This window comes from Melanotaenia boesemani, chromosome 10, assembly GCF_017639745.1.
Source record: "Melanotaenia boesemani isolate fMelBoe1 chromosome 10, fMelBoe1.pri, whole genome shotgun sequence".
Lineage (NCBI taxonomy): Eukaryota > Metazoa > Chordata > Actinopteri > Atheriniformes > Melanotaeniidae > Melanotaenia > Melanotaenia boesemani.
The window spans coordinates 10,694,954-10,711,847 of record NC_055691.1 but is presented as its reverse complement, the minus strand read 5'-3'; the positions used below and the strand labels follow the sequence as shown (position 1 = coordinate 10,711,847).

The 16,894-nt window shown below is 40.1% G+C and overlaps 1 protein-coding gene across 1 annotated transcript in view; it reads left to right on the top strand.

The window, feature by feature from the left end:
* Positions 1 to 1,223: 1,223 nt before the first annotated feature.
* The window catches only part of LOC121647505 (NACHT, LRR and PYD domains-containing protein 12-like), a gene marked incomplete at its 3' end in the record, with an annotated part of 791,953 nt that continues 776,282 nt past the window's right edge, over positions 1,224 to 16,894 (top strand). Inside the window, exons 1-7 of the mRNA XM_041997018.1 lie at positions 1,224 to 1,235; positions 1,681 to 1,885; positions 2,033 to 3,840; positions 3,930 to 3,938; positions 4,502 to 4,656; positions 6,384 to 6,557; positions 10,067 to 10,228. Coding sequence (XP_041852952.1) covers positions 1,224 to 1,235; positions 1,681 to 1,885; positions 2,033 to 3,840; positions 3,930 to 3,938; positions 4,502 to 4,656; positions 6,384 to 6,557; positions 10,067 to 10,228 — 2,525 coding nt within the window. The remainder of the gene's footprint in view (positions 1,236 to 1,680; positions 1,886 to 2,032; positions 3,841 to 3,929; positions 3,939 to 4,501; positions 4,657 to 6,383; positions 6,558 to 10,066; positions 10,229 to 16,894) is intronic.

The window sequence follows — 16,894 nt, the reverse complement described above, 5'->3', positions numbered from 1 at the left end:
CACTCACATTCCAAGTGATAAACCTCAAAGTCTCGACATCCAACAAATAAAAAGAGGGCTATATGCATTTTACTAAAGCTTGTGTGTGTACGTCCCACTGCCTCTCCGCATGCATCTGTTTCTGCCAGCTGAGTGCGCGGGACATGGATCTGTGTTAAATGTCTGCATGTGTGCATGTGTTGTTCCCTCATACATTGTGTGTGTGCATTTGTATGAATCATGCAAAGTGCTAATGTGTCCGCAAGCTGGGCCTGATGTTCGAGTGTGAATGAATTGCGGTTCTCTTTAATATAATGACAGGTGGGATTACCTGTAACCGTGAAAGTGTCAGAGAGAAGAAGAGTGAGAAGTGAAAAGAGCGACAGTGCTAAAGGAAAAAATAATTTGAAAAACACATCTGTGTTGAGAGCAGTGTAGTCGAGACGGGGAGTGATTTTACTCTTAACTAAAGGATCTTTTATGGCAGTTTTATGCATTGACATGTTCTAATAAGAATATAGGAAAATTAAAGCACCTACAAACAAATCAGTAGAGCCACGGAGTGACATCTGGGTGACGGTACAGCTGTCCATTAATAAATCATTTTTCCACCGCGATGACAGCGCAAGCACCTTCTGCGATGGATTTTCTCCTGATTGGAAACAGGAATCTTTGCCAATCCAGGATCTCTCTCCGATATTGGTGATTTACTCCGAAGTTCGTCCCTTTCAGTTTGTGGCACTAGTTCTTCACCTGCTCCTTCTGTTTGAAGCTGGACAAATATTTCAAACTCATTCTGATGAGTAGAAGAGTTTAGTGTAGAAATGCTCCTTAAACAGCTGAGTCTTTAGCTTGCTCTTAAAAGGACTCTGCAGATCAGGGTTTGGTAGATCGTTCCACCACCAGGGAACAACAGGGGAAAAGAGTCTAGCTACTGATTTTGTGCCACGTTGTGGTGGGAGCAATAGGCATTTTTCGCTGGTGGAGCGTAACTGTGGAGAGTAAAGGTAGACAGCAGCCGTTTGGGTTATTGTTTTGTAAGCCAGAAAAAGAGCTTTGAATTTGATGCACGCTGCAACTGGAAGCCAATAAAGAGCGATTAGCAGCGGAGTGACGTGAACATGCTAGTTGTTAAACTGATGATGATCCACACTTGGAGCTGCCCAGTCCAACCCACTCTGATCCAACCACAGATTGGCTGTGGCTGCCTTGCTCCAGGGAACTTCAGCAGGAAGTAAAGCTTCATGAAGGTGTTGGTGAGAGCTGTTGGGACTCATCCAAACTGAGCTGAAATCTCCAAGCAGCTGCAGACTGAGCTGCTGGTTGTCAGTAAAGCTTTCCCACTACAGGGAGTCTCTGATTCACTGTTCACATCCTCACATCCCTTCATGGACCTTTACCTTGTGTTTGTCTCTGTGTGGACAGACAGAATATCAGCTGATTCTTCCTGATTCCTCCACAGAGTGGACCAGCAGAGCTCAGAGCTTCCCAGTGGTCAGTCTGCCCAGCAGCATCAAACACAGCTGGACTCCATATTTATGGTCTGTACATGTACAACAACTACTTTTCCATCTCTTCTGTCCACATCGTCTCCATGCTGACCTTTGTAGACCAGTGGATTGTCAATGTGTCCAACATGGATCTGATGTTTGGCTCCATGATTTCAGTCTGATTGTGTCCTTCATATTGTTTCTCTTACAGCTGCTGGAGGACAACATGATCACTTTTGTGAAGAAGGAGCTGAAGAAGATCCAGAAGCTTCTGAGTCCAGATTACCCAGAATGCTCAGAGCTGGAGGGTGAGGATGAGGAGCAGAGGAAGAGCAGCAGAGAGGCATTAGTGAAGATCACAGTGGACTTTCTGAGAAGGATGAAGCAGGAGGAGCTGGCTGAGCTTCTGCAGAGCAGTAAGAGGATTTCTCTAAAGATTGAAGCTGCTGGATAAATGACACATTTACTGATGTCTCAACACATGAAACATCACATATTCACATCCTCGTTCCTCAGAGGTTTCAAGTCTTTACTGACTCTTCTTTTTTCTTCTTCTCTTTCAGAACTTCTGGCTTCAGCTTGTGGCCGTAAACTAAAATCTGGTCTGAAGAAGAAGTTCCAGTGTGTGTTTGAGGGGATTGCTAAAGCAGGAAACCCAACCCTTCTGAACCAGATCTACACAGAGCTCTACATTACAGAGGGAGGGACTGCAGAGGTCAATGATGAACATGAGGTCAGACAAATTGAAACAGCATCCAGGAAACCACACAGACCAGAAACAACCATCAGACAAGAAGACATCTTTAAACTCCCACCTGGAAGAGATGAACCAATCAGAACAGTGATGACGAAGGGAGTGGCTGGCATTGGGAAAACTGTCTTAATACAGAAGTTCACTCTGGACTGGGCTGAAGACAAAGCCAACCAGGACATCCAGTTGACATTTCCACTGACTTTCAGAGAGCTGAATGTGCTGAAAGAGAAAAAGTTCAGCTTGGTGGAACTTGTTCATCACTTCTTTACTGAAACCAAAGAAGCAGGAATCTGCAGCTTTGAAGAGATCCAGGTTGTCTTCATCTTGGACGGTCTGGATGAGAGTCGACTTCCTCTGGACTTCCACAACAATGAGACCCTGACTGATGTTACAGAGTCCACCTCAGTGGATGTGCTGCTGACTAACCTCATCAGGGGGAAACTGCTTCCCTCTGCTCGCCTCTGGATAACCACACGACCTGCAGCAGCCAATCAGATCCCTCCTGACTGTGTTGGCACGGTGACAGAGGTCAGAGGGTTCACTGACCAACAGAAGGAGGAGTACTTCAGGAAGAGGTTCAGAGATGAGGAGCAGGCCAGCAGGATCATCTCCCACATGAAGACATCACAAAGCCTCCACATCATGTGCCACATCCCAGTCTTCTGCTGGATCACTGCTACAGTTCTGGAGGATGTGCTGAAAACCAGAGAGGGAGGAGAGCTGCACAAGACCCTGACTGAGATGTACATCCACTTCCTGGTGGTCCAGACCAAATTCAAGAAGGTCAAGTATGATGGAGGAGCTGAGACAGATTCACACTGGAGTCCAGAGAGCAGGAAGATGATTGAGTCTCTGGGAAAACTGGCTTTTGATCAGCTGCAGAAAGGAAACCTGATCTTCTATGAATCAGACCTGACAGAGTGTGGCATCGGTATCACAGCAGCCTCAGTTTACTCAGGAGTGTTCACACAGATCTTTAAAGAGGAGAGAGGACTGTACCAGGAGAAGCTGTTCAGCTTTGTCCATCTGAGTGTTCAGGAGTTTCTGGCTGCTCTTCATGTCCGTCTGACCTTCATCAAGTCTGGAGTCAACCTGTTGAAACAAGAACAAACAGTTTCTGTTCAATCTAAGTTATTTAAAAAAACAGATCTACAACGTCTCCATCAGACAGCTGTGGATCAGGCCTTACAGAGTCCAAATGGACACCTGGACTTGTTCCTTCGCTTCCTCCTGGGTCTTTCACTGCAGACCAATCAGAGACTCCTACGAGGCCTTCTGACACAGACAGGAAGTAGCTCACTGACCAATCAGGACACAGTTCAGTACATCAAGAAGAAGATCAGTGAGAATGTGTCTGCAGAGAGAAGCATCAATCTGTTCCACTGTCTGAATGAACTGAATGATGGTTCTCTAGTGGAGGAGGTCCAACGGTCCCTGAGATCAGGACGTCTCTCCACAGATAAACTGTCGCCTGCTCAGTGGTCGGCTCTGATCTTCATCTTACTGTCATCAGAAGAAGATCTGGAGGTGTTTGACCTGCAGAAGTACTCTCCTTCAGAGGAGGTTCTTCTGAGGCTGCTGCCAGTGGTCAAAGGATTAAGGATTAAAACTATCTCCGTGCAGGGAAAACACATAATGGGTAGAAACCATGTAGTGTTCATGCCAGGCTTCTAGTGGGCAGTGAAACTTGGCCACAGCACATCCAGGGGTGCACCATATCCTTATAAGACCCGACAACACAACAACAGAAGCATCTAAAACTCTGTTACCATGGACACCAGAGACCAGAAGGCAACAAAACGTTTCCATTTTACTGTCTCAGCATTGTGGTGTAAACAGGAGCTCATTTTCCTACCGTCTCTGTGATGCAATAATCTCAAACATTTTCAGAAATATGTTTAAATAAATTAAATGAAACATCCCCAGATCTCCATCACTTCATTCTGATCACTGCTGCTCAGATACTTTTGGCTCATTTCATTTGGTTCGGAAGATATGTGTGCAGATCAGGTCCAGTCCAGTACTGAGTTTTGTTCAGGTTTATCCAGTTGTACTGACTGTGATTGGTGTGGATAAATGGGAGGACAGTGGAGTAAGAGGATCTGTGACAGCAACATGTTTCAGTCTTCTAACTTTTTCTTTCCTTTAACCAACAATCTTGATGATGGAGTGTGAATGAATTTCTCTTCAATTTTATGTTAAACTGTACATGTGATTAAATCTGAAGACAAATCTTCATTTTCTTTATTATTTCCTTTTCAGACTGAGTGTCTTTGACCTCTCAGAGGGAAACGTTGCAGCAGTGTCCTCATTTCTCAGCTCCCGGTCCTTCAGGCTGAAAAAGCTGCAGCTGAGTAGCAGCAACCTGCAGGATTCAGAAGTGAAGCTGCTGTCGAGTCTGCAGAGTCCACATAGTCAGCTGGAAACTCTCAGGTGAGCTTGTTTTCATACCGAGCAAAGTGGGATGAGATTTTATCATCAGACATCAGACGACCTTCATTAATCTCCAGAGGGAAAGTCAGTTGTCCAGCATTTCACATTTAAAGGCACAACAACAGTCAGAAAGTTAAATGAGTAAATTGAGACTTAAATGCAGTGCGATCAGAAAATAAAGCATCAATAGAAGTGCAGTCAACAAGTCAGATAAAATAAAGGGATGAAAAAGGACTGATGCTAAACACTAAGGGAGCATTCACACCAGAATATTCCAGGGGGTTCGGTTTCCATTGAAACATTTCACACCTTCCTTTGGTTCAGTTTGCTTTCACACTGCTCTTCACTTTAGCCAGCAAACTGCCTGGAGAACATCATGCAGTTCCAACAGCTACTCGCTAGGGCTGATATTCCCCAAAATGACCACTAAGCAAGAACAAAAGCAGGAATGAGCAAGCAAAAAAAAACCCACATTTGTTACTAGCAGGTTACAAGCCACCTCCTACCCCGAGGCAAGTTTTGAGGCATGTCATTGGACAAAAACCACAATTACATCATTCAATTCAATTCAGACATGTAATAACTTATACATTGAAATCTATTAAAATCTATAATCTATTAAATCTATAAAATCAATTAAAAAATAATTGAGTAACACTTTCTAATAAGGTGCCAGGGGTCATGAATAAAATTGGTCAGATTTTGTTTAGCAGGCTGATGGCAAAAGGGTAAAAACTGTCTCTGAACCGAGATGTCCGTGCTCTGGCAGCTCTGTAGCGCAGTTTAAAGTGATGTTGGCCAGGTTGGGAGGGGTCCTTAACAATATTCAGAGCTCTGCTGAGGCAGCGTGATGTAGCAAGGTTACCAAGGGAGGTAGGGGACAGTCAATGATCTTTTCTGCTGACTTAATGACTCTCAGAAGCACCTTTTTGTCTATAGTTGTACAGCCTGCATACCACACTGAGATGCAATAAATCAGAATGCTCTCGATCGTTGTCCTGTAGAACGCCACCTGCAGGTTCCGCTCCACACTGTTTCTTTTCAGCAGCCCAAGAAAATAGAGCCTTTGCTGTGTTCTTTAGGTGATGACTGAGGTGTTAAGTGACCAGGAGAGTTATGAGATATTGGCTCCAAGGAGTTTATAGGATGGCACTCTTCCCACAATCACACAGTTGCTGCAGAAAGGCAGAGGTGGTGCGTCGCACTTCTTCCTAAAGTCCAATATCATTTCCTTTGTTTTGGAGGTGTTAAGGGTCAGATTGTTTACCATACACCACTTTGACAGACTCGTGCATGCATGTTGGGCCCCGAGCATAGCCATCTGCTCGGTTTGCCGGTACCAGCAACTCTGATAAAGTTGACGATAATAAAAAAATATGCAAGAGGTGAGAGTGCCAACAATTTTTGTTTCAGCTGATGAAAAATGAAGATGCTGTTAACAAAAAATTAGGTCCTCCTTCGGTGGGGATTGTCCAAATATATAAAATATGGAAATGCAGCTGCTGTCTCTGATAAACTACAGTACCGAACTGCAAACTTTCAGACACCACATTGAATCTTTGTTTCACTCATGATCTATGTGAGCATTAAAATCCACCACATGGACGTGATAACGAGGTTATAAAGCTGATTTTCCTCCACAGATGCTCTTGTAGTCTACATCCAATGACTGATTCATTTTGATCACATATTTTTATTTTTGTATTTTCCTCTAACTGTCTCTTCAGGCTGTGTATGTGTGGTCTCTCAGAGAGAAGCTGTGAAGCTCTGTCCTCAGTTCTCAGCTCCCAGTCCTCCAGTCTGACAGAACTGGACCTGAGTAACAACGACCTGCAGGACTCAGGAGTGAAGCAGCTGTCTGGTGGACTGAAGAGTCCAAACTGCAAACTGGAAACTCTCAGGTCAGGATTCATCACACTGAGTGTTTAAATGAGTTTCTATTAATGAGTAACAGAACACCTGTAGAAGGTTTTTGTCCGACTGTCAGTCTTGAACCTAAACTTAACTTCAACAAAATGTCTTCCAGTACAAACCCGTACAAGAGTAGATAACAACAACATAAACATTAACAGGACTGTGGCAGCAGCCACAGGGCAACGCACCTTTTTCACAAATGGAAAAGATAACATGAGGAAGAAACAGGATGGGGGGATCTTTACACTCGGCCTAAAAAAAGGCCCAATTTTGAGATAAAAAAAACATCAGAACATCAGTCATTCCAGGGATACTTGATACCAGCCATCCAAGGACAGTTCAGGGACAAAAACAATTGATGTTCAATTGTTTTGGGTCAGGCTAGAGCTTGTTTCATCTGCCTTAAGTCTCTCAGTGGTTTCACTCGTGACTCTAATCATCCAAATCTGGGTCAGTTTCCACTCATCCGAGCTGATAGCTTTTCCAAGTTGGTGTCCAACCCACGGATGAGCTCAGGAATTGTAACCAGCCCGCCATTCTGAGCTAGGATGGCTCCAGTTTATGATTAAGCTTGTGCAGCGCTGTAGTCTGAGTGTTCATAGATCGGCACACACCAGCACAAAAGTCCGGCAGCTCGCCAGTGGCCGCCAACAGTACCCAAATTTTCCGATACACCAGGAAGCTGCCTGCTTCAAGCGGGCTCCCCTAAGCCCATTTTGAGGTTTGAATAAATTTGATTAATTTCATTGAGAGACCAGCTGATCAGATCCATGGTTCAAGATTCAGAACAGAAAAGCGGAGAGGCTCATATAAGACAGGACAAGTAGCAGGGCAGAGAGTGGAGAGGGAGAAAAAGGAAAAGCGCCTGCCTTCTTCGAGAGCAGAAAGAGATTATTACTGACCTAAACCTGTAACCTGTCCTGCAACCTGAAGGTGAAAAATGTGTAAAGTCTTCTCATTCTGTTTATTTTCACTATTTCACAAAACACAAACTTGTTGATCCACTTTAAAACACAACAAGTAATAAAACATTGGACAAATATTGGGGGATGGGGTCTCGTGAACGTCAAGACTATTGGGGCTGTTTTCCCCAAGTTGCTGTTCAAGTCTCGTACATCACATGCATGTGTAACGGCAGCAAAGGGTTAAAGAAGCAGCAGTATTTGAGCCAATCCGAGTGCTTGTTACAAAAGCTGTGCTGGCCAATCAAAGCACTAGTTACTAATGCAGCTGTGACTTAGCCTATCAGAACACGTGTTTGAGCCCTGCGAGCATGTTCTGCTGCAAACCCATAGATGTCTACAATAAAGACTAGATGTCTCACCCACGCTGCTGACTAATGGGGTCTACACCAGCAGGTTTTCCATGTATTCCTGTACCAACACACCTGAGTCAAATTAATGAGTTATTGTGAAGAACCTGATTGGCTGTTAGAGCCAACTTATTTGACTCAGGTGTGTTGGTACAGGAATACATGGAAAACCTGCTGGATTGCGGCCCTCGTAGGACCGAATTGAGTAGCCCTGGTCTACACTGACGGCCATCTTACCACAGTCAGCTTGCCCACTCATAATATTGTTTTAATGGTGCACGCACCTTATAAATAATCATAACTTGCTCAATTTTATAGAGATTTGTTTTAAGAGTTTGTGTTGTTATAAACGCCAGAGATATAGCTCTGAAAATGCATACTTATGAATAATACTTGTTAATAATAATATTGCATAATTTTAGCCAAAGATTTAGGGCAGAGCTTTAACCATGGACTTTGATATTAAAATAAACAGATAAGTTCAATGAATATACACATGTGCAAAGTATTTATGTTAAATCAGTATTTAGGCTGCTAAAATTCATTGTACAGGATGAAAACATGATTTTAGTGACAAGTAATAAAACATTGGACATATATATATATATGTTTGTGTGTTTCTAAATATTAATTATATAAATACATTTATTATGCATGCATTATTCAGTTCAATGTTTGTAACATCTTGGACAGAAAAGGGACATTTATTTGCGATACAAAATAGGTACAAGATTCACACATTTATATGAAGGAATGCAGCTTGTTGAAATCCCCACCCTGTACAGAATACTACACTGTTATGTAGAGTTACACATGGCAGACAGAGATAAAAACAGAGATGTGTGAGTGAAACAGTGGGATTGAATTTAACACTGAAAAGGCTCCGAGTTACACTGATATACAATTAAATTACCCAACTTAAGATTTCACTAGACAGATATACAGGGCATAGCAGAGTGAGAGAGAAGTTTACACCAACACAAACTACACCTAGGTAATCAAAGTACAAGTGCTTGTAAAACAAAATTGAAAAGAAAATAATAATAATAATAAAAATAAAAAAACAGCTCATAAAACATGGCTTGGCTAAAACTCTTTGAACAGGACTCTTTTGTTGAGCTTCTCGTGCATGTTGTTTCTCTGGAAGCTAAGTGTAACCATCCTGGCAATGTGGTGCAGGCTTAGCTTAAAAACAGGGACACAACTAATGTCAGCAGCATGGTGGTGACTGTCTATGTGTGTAGCCGATGTGCTCCTTGGGCTAAAAACACATCCTCTGACTCAGTCCTCTTCCGTACAATGTCCTCAAGCAGTTTGATGGGCTGTGATTGTCTGGAACTTGCTGATGCCTGGCGAATGAATGAGCTGCTCTGCTGCTCTGAGGAGCCTTGCTGTGCCTTCTGATGGAGAACACACCTATCCTGCACGGTTACGTCGTTTTTCACAGACAAAAGCTGCAATTTCAACATGTTCAAGTATCCAGAATTATAGCCACAATCATGTTTGTAAGAACCAAACCGTTTGTAAATCCGCCAAGATTTTAGCTAAAGATAAGAGTACTTGTGTTTGTGCAGATTACTTACCTTCCCTCAGATACCATAGATTTTGCAAGAGAGCAAGCCTGTGGCAAGATGGACGCTGGTGACAATGTTCAAAACCATAAAAGCACCATTAAGCATATAGTGTTATTTTAGATATCTATGTGCAAAACAATAGAGAGATGTTGGATGACACGCAGCTCTGAAAGCAGGCTGTGCTGCTAAGCTGAGTGCATTCAGGTGTTAATCAGCTGGAAAATGATGGATAAAGCAGTGTTTACTTAGCGTGACTAAAGCTCCATAAAAACACCATATAAGCGGAGGTCAGGTTTATATAGTTTCACCAGGACTGAGATTCATAAAAGAGAAGCATAGAAACATTTCTGTCTTTGTTTTAATCCTGAATCTACACACAGTTTTCTGCATCTGACACCTGAAGATGCTTCAGCTCCTGTAGTGTCTCTGCTGGAACCTGAAAATGGGACATTTGTCACAAACTGAGTCATGAAGTCATAAACTTGGAGAACATGAAGACACAAAGCCAGTAATGTCAGACAGGTCCAGTTTCTCTGAGCATCTGATGACATTCAGCTCTAGTTTCACAGCAGTTCTCTCAGAGTTTCTTCATGTGTGTTGTTTTCTGCAGCCTGTCAGGATGTCTGATCACAGAGGAAGGCTGTGCTTCTCTGGCCTCAGCTCTAACCTCCAACCCCTCCCATCTGAGAGAGCTGGACCTGACATACAACCATCCAGGAGAGTCAGGAGTGAAGCTGCTGATAGCTGCACTGAAGGATCCACACAGACTCAGGTATGGAGAGGCTGCTGCAGCCACACAATGTCTGATAGAGGAGGAAGATCTGCAGACATTTTCTCTGTCCTTCATTCAGCTCTGTCTCTCTGCTTCATGCTGGATATGACGTAATATGAGCAATCACACATGTAGGAGCCTTTTTCCTTTGCTCACAGCTGAAACAGCAGATATTGTGGAGGGAGTCTCCAAGGAGAACACCTGCAGGAACAACAGTGATAACTGTCTGTTGGACAAAGATTCTTTAGTTTGGACACATCTCTACAGGTTAAAGCCTCCTACAGAGTTTAGCTGTGTTTAGTCAGAGCATAATAATAATAATTTTAGAAACCTTTTTTTAAGTTTTCCCCCACCCAACTACTCGTGAGTGATGTTTAATTTTTTTTGTGTTCTGCTTTTGACATATAGTGGCCTGGGGTTATTTAAGGTCATCCTGTCACTCAGGTGTTGTTAGTTTGAAGACGCAAAGTACTTTTGGTTTTAAGGGCTTTAGTTTTTGTTTAATAAGAATGTTACCTAATGGAAATGTAAAGAAACGGACTATCGTAAGAAAATTATGTTAATCTGATTTTACACATCTGGAGGAAAAGTGATCATCAGCCCAAGTGAGTTTACATAGGAACAACGTACAAGTAGCATCTTAGTAGGACTTAATCCCTACAATAATAATAATAATAATAATAATAATAATAATAATAACACATTGGATTTATACTGCCCTTTATATAGCAAGATCTCAAAGGTTTAGAGGTTTAGGAAAGAACAATAAACATGCAAAAACATTATTAAAAGATGTGTAAGAGAGGAAGTCAAAGCTTTTGTTAAAAAGATATGTCTTAAGACATTTATTAAAACAACTGGTGGATTGTGGTGTCCTCAGGGTGTCAGGGAGGGTGTTGCACAAGCATGGGGCAGCAACACAAAAGGTCCTATGTCCCATGGTCTTGAGCTCAGTTGTGGGTATGTGAAGGTGGTTTAACTGAGTTGAGCGGAGGGGACGTGTTGTGTTTTGTAGGTTGAGGACTTCCATGAGGTAGAGGGCATGTCCATGGATACATTGATGTGCGAGGAGGGAAACCTTACATCCTATTCTGGAAGAGACAGAAGCCACAGAATATGACCATGTTAGCGTACTCTCATCAGGACCATTGCTGCAGAGAATATATTGGAATAATATTGGAAGCATTGGCGCCTCTGCAGACTCTTGCTAGGGATCCCAATGAGAAGTGTGTTGCAATAGTCCAGTCTGGAGGAGATGAAGGCATGGACCAACTTTTCTGCATCTGAAAGGGACAGAATGGGACAGAGTTTAAAAATGTTCTGCAAGACTTTGATCATCTGACTTTAAGAAAAGACTTTTTACAGATGGTTGGGATTTTCAATCTTTAGATTCCAAACGTTGTTCTGAACTTCCACAGTCGATCAGCTCTCTGACTGCTTTCTTTTGTTCTGATGCTGGTTCCACAACTGAGATCAGTAAATAAACCAAGTTTCATTTTCTCTCTTTAGCTGATGAGAGTCTCAGTTTCAGCATCTTCTGCTGCTTTCATTGTCATGTCTGTTCAGGTTTTCTCTGGAAATGACTCATTAGGGGAGCGTCTGCATCCATTCATGGCTGAAGATGAGAGTGAAATCAGGATGGTTTCCAGCAGTCAGATTCTCCAATGATGAGGATTTCTAAAAGAGAAGAATGTTCACATGGCTTCAAAAATCTGAACCTTTCTCAGTGTAGAACAAAGTGTGTATGAGAGCCATGTAATGTCCATGTTAGCATGACGGTGCTGCTCTGACCCCCCTCCTCCTTTCAGGGTGGAGCCTGCTGGAGAACCATGGTTGAGACCAGGAGGTGTGAGGAAGTGTAAGTGTGTTTTTCATTGGATTCATCACATTCAACCATCTTCACACTGTCCCATCACTCATTCATCAGTCAGCATCAAAGTGTCAATAGATCAATAACTGCAGCTGGATTGTGTTTGTTCTCTCCATCAGATTCCTGTCCACTCACTATCGACACAAACACAGTGAACAGAAACCTCAAACTGTCTGACAACAACAGGAAGGTGACACATGTGGAGGAGCTTCAGTCATATCCTGATCATCCAGACAGATTTAACTGGCCTCAGCTGCTGTGTGGAAATGTTCTGACTGGTCGCTGCTACTGGAAGGTCGAGTGGAGAGGAGACGTTTATATATCAGTGAGTTACAGAGAAATCAGGAGGAGAGGAAACTTCAGCGACTGTAGGTTTGGATTCAATGATCAGTCCTGGAGTCTGAAATGTTCTAATGATGAAGGTTACTCTGTCTGGCACAATTACAGAGAAACATTTATCTCCTCCTCCTCCTCCTCCTCCTCCTCCTCCTCTGTCTCTAACAGAGTAGCAGTGTATGTGGACTGTCCTGCTGGCTCTCTGTCCTTCTACAGAGTCTCCTCTGACTCACTGATCCACCTCCACACCTTCATCACCACATTCACTCATCCTCTCTATGCTGGATTTGGGTTCTGGTCCTGGTCACCTGGTTCCTGGTCTGGTTCATGGTCTGGTACCAAGTCTGATTTCTGGTCTGGTTCCTGGTATGGTTCTGGATCTGGTCCCTTTTCTAGTTCCAGGTCTGGTTCCTGGGTGTCTCTGTGTTGAGTGTAAAGAGTTTGATCGTGTCAGAGAAACTCTGACTGGTGAACAGATAGTTCAGTCTGTACATTTCTGTCTCTTTCACTCAGAAACATCTTTTCAGATTAAATCAATTTCACACACAATTACTTTGTGTGAAACGTGTTGATGAGTACGGCTTGGGCGCTAATACATGTGTTAGTTTGCAGAAAACAAGATGCTATGAAACGATTCTTAGGACATGGGACAAATGACAAAGAGGTCAGGTATCTTCTTTCCACAGGCTTCAATGGCCAGGTACTTTCTTATGAAGACTCGGTGCTGTAACAGTTTCTGTAAATAATAACAATAAAAAACATATTCTCACATCAGTTTTTTGTAATAAATTCACTTGAACTATATATCAACTTGGCATTTAAACCAATAATAATCATGTTTTTGTCCCGATTTTGCCTTTTCCCGACCAAGGACGACAAATGCCCGATTATCTTCTTATATTATCTTATAAGATTTTTCTGTACAGTTATCATTTGGTCTCCTATATGGAAAAGAAATATAAAAAACTCATAAAAGATTTGTGTCACATGTAGTTGGCTTCATGTATTGTGGATCATATAAGTCTTATAAGATTTACTCGTGAAAGTGGCCACTTTTGCATTTCTTTCATACATGATGATAAAGTATATATCAAAGTATGTTTTCCATGGCTGTTTCATATGATTTCTGCAGTTTTTTAACATATTTCTGTTATAAAGACATATGCTTTACATATATCAACAAATGTTTTAAAATACAGTTTTTTTGTATAATCTGTGAATGTAGTTTGCAGGGCCATTATCCCTTTTTATAAGTAAATTATATGTCATCTAATAAAAATGTATAGAAATATGTACCATTACATATGTTTTTATCTGCATGTGAAGGCAAAACATGGTAAACTATGTTTTATATTTGTCCTGTAAGAATTCCTAAACCTCAGATTATAAAAAACACATACATTTAATTAATGATTTTATACAGATTTTTATACAGATTCAAGTTAATATGTTAAAAAAAATTAATGAATGTGACAAAACTTCCATTTGTCCCTTTACTCCTATGACTGGATCAAAGTGAATAATAAACTAACAATGCACAGACTGTCTGATCAGCTAACAGAACAATTACTGTCTAACATTACATTTACAGGGCTGCAGTAGGGCTGAGCAGTATGGCAAAATTTTTATATCATTTTTTTTTTTTTTTTTTATGGTATTTGATGGTATTCTTTTTTAATACAAATGTTCTTACCAACACTATCTTCTAATGAGAATTACTGCACTTTATTGGCTTTAAATAGCTCATTTTATTGTCATAAACACTGTATCATGTTGTGTTTTTACATGTCCAGACACAGGTAAACACGTAACTCTTTCAAAGTAAGCCAATAGGGTGGCAGTAATTATGTTGAAAAATTAGAATGATAATGGTTGCAGTCAAAATAGAACATTTTTTTTAACATAGTTTGCATAATCAGAGCAGTTAACCATCTTTATCACTGAACTTAGAATCATTTAGAAACTGTATGGAAAAGATGTATGCAAGAACTGGTCCAAAGGATGTATTTATTTGTGGAGACTTTAACATAGACCTCACAAAGTCAAAGATACATAAACAGACCGATGAATTCCTAAATACAATGTTTAGTTTAACCCTGTTCCCCAAAATCACAAGACCCACAAGAATAACAACACATTGTGCAACACTGATAGACAACATCTTTACAAACGTAATCGAACACAGTACGGTGAGGGTACACTGATGAGTGATGTCAGTGACCATTTATCTGTTTGTTTTTTCTACATCCATTATGGAATTAATGATGGTAAGAATAGAATAAAGCATGTAAAACAACCATTGAAAAGCGAATGCATACTGAAGATGCTATCAATGCACTAAAAGATGACTTGATGGTACAAGATTGGGGTGATGTTTATAGGGAAACAGAAGTAGACATGGCATACAATAAATTTATATATTTAAATCATTATATGATAGAAATTGCTCACTTATAATCACCAATAAAAGTTATAAATATAAACATTTCCCATGGCTAACCAAGGGACTACAAAATGCTTGTAAAAAGAAAAACTATCTGTTTAGAAACTTTATCAGATTAAGAACTGAAGAGATATAAAATATATAAAAACAAGTTAACTGACATAATAAGAACCAGCAAAAAATTATATTACAGGAAAAAGCTGAACAGACTAAGAATGATATAAAGGGAATCTGGGAAATATTGAATAAACTAAGAGGAAGTGGGACAAAGAAAATGACATATCCAGAATATTTTATTGACAACTGTGGTGATAATTATGACATGAAGGAAGTAGTAAATGGAATTAATAACTTTTTAATTAATGTTGGACCAGAGTTGGCAGCAAATATTCCAAATCATGTAAAAGATGCTGTGAGTGGATCATTGATAAAGAATAATCCTCATTCAATCTTCCTCTCAGCGGTGGATGAGTTGGAGATGAAATCTGTAAATTGACCTGTAAACACAAACTGTCTACTGACTGTGATGGTATTGATATGGTATTGATAAAGAGAGTTATTGATTGCATTTTAAAGCCACTAACTTATATTTGTAATTTATCATTCCAACTGGCTCATTCCCACAGAAAATGAAAAAAGCTAAAGTAATACCGATATTTAAGCAAGGGAACAAACATCCTTACAGAAACTACCGGCCAGTGTCACTCCTCCCACAATTCTCAAAAATACTAGAAAAACTTTTTAACAAAAGACTAGAAAACTTCCTGAAGAAATATGATAAGTCATTCTATACTTCTCAATAAACTGCAAGCGTATGGAGTTAGGGGAGTGGCACTGGGCTGGATTACAAGTGTTTTTGTGTGAAAGACAACAGTTTGTGAAAATGGGAGATCATGTGTCTGACTGTGTGGAGATTGCCTGTTGTTTCCCCCAGGGGTCAGTATTGGGACCCAAATTGTTTAACATCTACATAAATGTTATATTTCAAGTCTCTAAGTTGCTTAAATTAATATTATTTGCGGATGAAACAAATATTTTTCTATCTGGACAGGATTATAAGGAACTAGTTATTACTATAAATTATGAATTAGAAAAAATTAAAAAATGGATGGATAATAAGAAATTATCACTAAAAATAGGAAAAACTAAGGTAATGGTCTTTGTTAATTATATAAAGAAAGATGATATACACATATGCATAAATAATAAAATCACTGAATATGTAAAAGAAATAAAGTTTTTGGGAGTGATACTAGATAATAAAATTAGTTGGAAGCCTCACATCAAACAATATCTCAATCATAAATAAAATTAAGGTCCTGGATTACAAATCACTTTATATTCTTTATTGTTCACTAATATTACCTTACTTAGTATACTGTATAGAGGTGTGGGGCAATAATTATAAAAGTACACTTTATTCATAATTAATATTACAAAAAAGGGCAATCTGTGTTATACATAAGGTCAGTTATCTGGATCATACAAACCCTCTGTTTTTACAATCCAAATTACTAAAACTCCAGGACCTGGTTAATTATCACACAGCACAGATAATGTTTAAAGCTAGCAGGAACTTATTACCATACCATATATAGAACTTTTTTTTTAAGCCAGAGAGATGGGGATGGAGAAATTTTTAAAATGCACTTGATGAGAAGCACCAGGAAACGTTTTTGTTTGTGTGTCTGTGGGGTCAAACTGTGGAACAAGATGGGGTAAGCACACAGGCAGTCTCCAAATATACAAATATTTAAATCCGTATATAAAGGGATGATATATGATTGGTACAGAAATGGTCTGGAATAAATTAAGGAGTATTTCTCTTATAATTATTGTTATAATCGATGCTATTGTTATTGCTGTTATTATTGTTTTATTATCATTATTATTGTTGTTATTACCGAATAACTCCATCATTATAACTGATTATTTACGCTTATAGATTATGTAACATAATAAGAATAATATTACTATATGGTATTATTATTATTATTATTATTATTATTGTAATGTT